General features: G+C 54.9%; 1 protein-coding gene across 3 annotated transcripts in view; it reads left to right on the forward strand.

Annotated features, from left to right (window-relative positions):
* The first annotated feature begins 3660 nt into the window (after window positions 1–3660).
* The window catches only part of LOC108571772 (protein bicaudal C homolog 1-B), a 6818-nt gene continuing 4755 nt past the window's right edge, over window positions 3661–5723 (forward strand). For 2 of the 3 annotated variants that reach the window (XM_017933902.1, XM_017933904.1), the window contains exons 1-2: window positions 3661–3891; window positions 3966–4035. In XM_017933902.1, coding sequence (XP_017789391.1) covers window positions 3883–3891; window positions 3966–4035 — 79 coding nt within the window. In that variant the 5' untranslated portion in view covers window positions 3661–3882. The remainder of the gene's footprint in view (window positions 3892–3965; window positions 4036–5723) is intronic. The other variant, XM_017933903.1, reaches the window with a different exon arrangement.

The following is a 5723-nucleotide window of genomic DNA, read 5'->3' on the forward strand; positions in this document are numbered from 1 at the left end:
ACTAGCCGAAGCAAAAACAAAATAGGCACAGACCCGCCATCTTGTACGATCGAGAGTTACTTTTCAACAGGCGTACTACCGACATCTGGCGGATAGTAGCGCAACGAGCGAGACCGTTTCAAGTTCGAGGGAGATTTAAAATGGAAGACGGCGGGTCGTCGATCGAAAGTATCGAAGGAGGAAAAAAGTTGCGCCCGACTTTTTACTCTTGAAGAATGCTTGGAAAAGGATAGGAATCTGCGCCGTAGGAAAGGAACGGATTGCGAATGCGCCACTAATCGTAGAGATAAATGAAATAAAGAAGGCAAGAGCAATACGTGGGCAGGGTGGCGCGTAGGTGGTGACTGATACACGAAGGATACAGGGGCGACTGATCGATGGCGAATAGCACGGAGGTAAGCGTTTGGTTAACGAGGGGGGAGAGGATGGAATCGGCGTTGATCGTTAGGAGTCGGTGTTAATTGGCGGCGGCGGGGGGGGGGGGCCGGAAGTAGGTTAGGTGAGGAAAGCGATCGAGATCGAGATCGAGGCTGATCGGGGTTCGTAAATCGTAATCGTGGAGGAAAAGAGCGACGGTGAAATTGGGATGCATTGTTTTCGGCGAGGGGGCATTCGCGACACGGTATGAGTCACGTACGCGTGCTCTCGGTTGTTGGCGAAAACAATTTTTTGCTCGCGTTCTCGCTGGCAAAGGTGTTGGAGCGAGAGGAGAGCGGCGCCGACAAGGGGAAGGTAAAGGACAGAAGCGGTCTGGGATGTTCGAAAAACCGCGCGGGCTAGCACCGTTCCGATTGGTCGGTTCGTCGAGCCTCTTCCACGAAATCCGGCCCGAGTTCCGAGAAATCGGTCGCGGCGCTACGCTCACCGGGCATCCCTTTAGCTGTTTGCACGTTCGTTACAACCGTCCACAGTCGTCGGGCCTGGATGGTCGCGTAACCCGGAACACGGAAAACGAAGACGACCCGTTTCACAAGGTTCTTGAGGGGGTTAACGGGAATTAGGGGAGATCGATTATCCAACCGTTTACCTAAAGGCCTACAGCGTAGATGCGCCTCTACGTTCCCCGTGCCCTTTCTGTCCTTGACACGCTACCAAATCGCCTAAAGAAAGGGTTCTTTTCTCTCGTTCGCAGGGAAGAAGACCGTTGGTGAGGAGAGAGTAGCAGGATTCGGACAAGATGAGACCCGACGAGGTGATACAGAACGAGAGAAGGGCGACGGAGACGATGTCCGAGACGTCGGAGGGCACCGTGGCGACCAGCGTTTCCGGTAAATCTGGCTGCGAGAGTCGCGACGAGTTGTTCGAAATCGCGGCCGTGCTGGGCATAGTGAATCCGGACGATCTCTACCAAGAGAGGTTTCGCGTCGATCGCCGTAAATTGGAACAAATGCTTCTAGGTGAGTCTCCCGTATCTCTTTCTCGGGTATGAGTGTGTGATAGATGGGAATCGCGCGACTACGATTTAAACCGGTACACGTACGTACACTTGCCTGTTTCGTCTGTTTGTAAACGGAATTACAGGGACTGTCAAGCGGTGGATTTATTTTGATCGAGAGAAACAGCCATGTATTTACGCCCGAATCACGTAAATACCAGCGATAAGTTTATCCTCTCGGCTGGCTCGGTCGAATTTCGGAGTCGCCGTTAATTAAATATCGCGCTCGCGTGCGATCTATCCTCGAGGATGGAATGCTGGAAAAAGAGAAAGAAAAAAGGGACGAGAGTTCGTTGTACCCTAACCGTATATTTTTCTTTGTTTACAGGTGATAATGACGTACCCAAGCCAGCGGACACGTTTTTTCACAACGTAAGTTACGTCTCGTCCGCCTTGCTGCCGAGTTGATACCTATTCGACAATGAATCGCGTCCTCCGCTTCGTTCGTTCGCTCGCTCGCTAGCGATATCGCGACTTGTTCTTTTTCGGCAAAAATACTCGCCGGCATCGATAACCGGTCGCTCTTGTTTTCACGTTTCGATTCGTTCACCGTGAGATAATGCGATTGCGCAACGGACGAGTCGTCCGTCCTCGGGCCTGATCGCTCATCACGGAGAAGATTTTTCGAATCGCCATCTCTGACCTTGCGCTTACACGAAACTGAACGGTGCTATTTTTATCGTCGCTGGCTACTTTTCTTTCGATCGGGGAATCTACATGCTTACGCGCGTAAATACGCGGGTAGAAGGTTCGGCAAATGTTAGGAGGACGATAAGCGTGGCGCAGAAAGTGTGTACGAATGCAGCGCGTTTGGCGACGAGGTTCACCGAGAAGGCAACGTTCGTGCTTATCCTTATCGTTGATACGTTGCGTAAAAGGGGGCCTGGAAATACACCGCTCGATTATTTATAGACCGGCTTTACTCGACTCGCCGGTACGCACTGCCCCCGCAGCTTCGCCAATAATTCGCCAAACAACCCGTACCACGAGTAGAGTAGAGTATTCCAGCGGAATACTAGTTTTCTGCGGTGTATCGATAACACCGGGAGACACGATCGCGGGTCGGCCTGCTTTCCGATTCGACACGCGCTCGCCTACGACGCAGCCGCGTCACCGATTACTTTCTATACGCGACTCGGAGAACTGTCGGACGATCGGCCTCCTCTAAATACCACGTTACACGCGCTACGTAATTTTAGCGAGAGTCACTGGAGCTCGAGCTCGATTATTCGAGCTTTAACTGACCTTTACGATCCCCGGGGTCGTTTTCAGGTCTGATTTCGGTGGATAGTACCCGAGTAGGCAATTCGTTTTCGACGGTACCCGCGCGCGCGCCTTCCAGGTAGCTAACCCGCGCGCGCGTTCCACCGAACGACCGACCGTGAAACTTTCCGGCCGCGTTATTTCCACGTATTTGCCCGGTGGTGGTTCGCGCCTCGTTCCACCTGCCCGTTCGCGTTCGGTTTGCGACTGCGAGTTTGAAAACGGAGCGGAAGTTTGGCGCAGGTGAATCGCTCAGCCGAGAAACTAGCTGTTCCCGCGGCCGGCTCTTTAAATCGTCGCTAGAGAGAGAGATACGTCGCGGTGCATGGTCGTAGTCTAGCCGTCTCTCGGTATCCGGCCGGTCGTTTCTGAGCCGAGCCGCTGCCAGCAGCGTCGCCCTCGGTGGAGGGAGAGAACGCGGCCAGGCCAGGCCAGGCCAGGCCACGGAGGAACGGAGACGGCTAGAATGGTGACGGCGCGGCGGCGAGTGGGAGGCGGTTCACCGAGCCGTCCCGTTACATTATCTGCTGTTAGTCAGTCAGTCGTGCCAGCGATCCGGACGCGGTGGAAACGCCAGAGACGACGTGGCAGTTGGAAACGTTCGAACCGGTCACGGTGAAAGCTGCTCCGAGTTGCGTTCTTCCTCCTTGTCGCAGTTGGTTCGCGAGCACCGTGACAGTGAATCGAGTGTACGCGGTGACCGACTGGTGTGCGAAACAGTGTGCGCTCTCGGCTGTCGAGCCCGCGACCGTGTCTCGAAGAGTGAAAGGAAACGTTCGACCACTCTGCGGTGGATAGATTTCACGGAGAAAAAGCCCGAGAGAGAGATCGGTCGCCGGTCGCCGGTCGCCGGTCGCCGGTCGTCGATCGCGCGTGTCGGCTAGTCGCGATGAAGTGAACGGGCAACGAACGCGGTGAGACGTGTTCCGCGGCTCTCGATAGTCGCGCCAGTGAAAGTAGATTCCGTTCGCCACGTCCTCCGCCGAGTGATCGTACCGTGTCTCTTCCCCGAGCTTTCGACCGATCGAACGAACGGTGACCGTGAAACGAGACTCTTTCCTCCCTTCTCTTCTCTTCGTTACGCCTCGCCTCGCCTTGCCTCTCTCTTTCCGAGGCTGTTGTTGTTGCGGTTGTTCGACGAGTCGACCGTACCGATCGGGATATCGCACCCCCAGTCGACAACGATGACCGTGGTAATGTCGAATACGGTTCGAGCGCGCTAACCTAACCTAACCAGTTCGATGCTAATCCGTTCCTTCTGTTCCAGGTTATGGAGGAAACAAACACCTTCGTTACGTGGCCGTCCCGGCTCAAGATCGGAGCAAAGTCGAAGAAAGGTAAGCGCAGCGCGTGTAGTTGGGGCATGTACGTTCCTCGAGGCACGTTCCCAGTTGGTCGCGCGAAATCGGTATCCAGCTGGGGGGCACGATAAGAACTCTGCCAACACGCGAGCTCTTCGTCCGAGCAGATGAAGCGCGTTAGAAAGTATGCGTCGAGGAGAGTGGCGGCGCGCGGCTCGAGAGCCGGAAACGACGCGGGAACCAATCGACTTGTCGTAGGTGTAACCAGGTTCGACGACTCTGTCGACCTTGGGGGACGGATCGCGTGATCGTTTCCTGGTTCGGTTCCACTTCTTTCTCTGCATCTGCGTCGCTACCTACGTCTGTTTATCGTTTATCGACCGAACCTCGTTCTATATACACGCGGCGCGATTACGTCAGCGGTAGGTTGCGCTGCCTTGCCGTGGCTCGCCAGCTGACGTTGGGTATCGCGCATTTTCTTACGTCTATTTGCGGCTGATGTACGCAAATTCTTCTCTCGCGCCGCACGCTCCTCCCTAGGCGTACGTGCGGTGAACGAACGCTCTCCGGTGTGTAGAGTCGCCGCCGCCGCCGCGCCTCTCGTTCCCGAACGCAGGCAGGCAGGCCCGATAATTAGAGCGCACCCATTAATCGAAAGTGATTATGAAACGACTCGCGTGCCTGCTCTGGCGCAGTAGCGCGTGTCGGTGAACGCGAGCTTAAAACGCGACCGGCTTTGCTCGTAGAAACGAGCAACGTCCGGTCTCTCTAACGTAGTCGCGAGCACGAAATTCGTGAAACGGAAAGGTTCGCTCGTGGAAACTTTTCGGTGATTCATCCCTCCCTCGTGACCTGAACAGCTGTTTGCGGCAACTCCTCTGCCCTCCTGTCCCGACCAACCACACAGATTGCGCTCGGCAAGCCACGTAATCCGGTGTAAATATAAAAACACCTCTCTTACCGATTCTTTCACCTTCCTTCCAACCAATTGTTAATAAACGATTTAACAAGATCCACGGGACGGTTCGTCCTAGTTTGAGCGCGAGGCCAGCCGTGTCGGTATCGGTATTCGTATCTCTCCTCTCCAAGAACGTCAAGCTATGCGGCGGCTTTGTATTCGCGGAAAGCGTCGCGCATCGACGTCGCATTTTTGCTGGAAGAGTTTGAAATTCGAACGTTGCGAAAGTTGGTTCGCGATACGCGAGACTTTATCGTTGCTTGCATAGGCTGCTCGTTCAGATAACTCGATTTCGTTTCGAAACAGCGTTCTCCTTGGTCGAAGCGGAAAAATCGCGATTCGTCGAGGGCTGAAAAGGACGAACAACGGGATTTATCGGGTGTTGCGCAATACGCGGAAGAATTACAGAGGTGAAAATGGTCCGCGGTTACTCCTATCTCGCCGGTTCGTCGCGTATTTCACTCGAGAACGGATAAAGCGTCGTTCGATCGCGATCGAACGGTCGCGCGTTATCTCGGCCGAGTGGGGCTAGGAGAGCGCGCGACGGAGATTCGCGAAGGTCGTTCGCGCGCGCGATCTTTCGCGTCATCTATTTCTGGGTCACGCTGCTTCGATTCGGCCCGAGTTTTCTTCTCTTAGCAACCGGCTTCTTTCCTTTTCCTCTCCCTATCCTCGCTATTTTTACGCGCTGGACTCGTCGCACCGCGTCTCCCTCTGCGTCGCGGTTCCGGAGAATCGATCGGCGATCGCGAGAACAACCGAACGG

This window comes from Habropoda laboriosa, unplaced genomic scaffold (genome assembly GCF_001263275.1).
Source record: "Habropoda laboriosa isolate 0110345459 unplaced genomic scaffold, ASM126327v1 scaffold99, whole genome shotgun sequence".
Lineage (NCBI taxonomy): Eukaryota > Metazoa > Arthropoda > Insecta > Hymenoptera > Apidae > Habropoda > Habropoda laboriosa.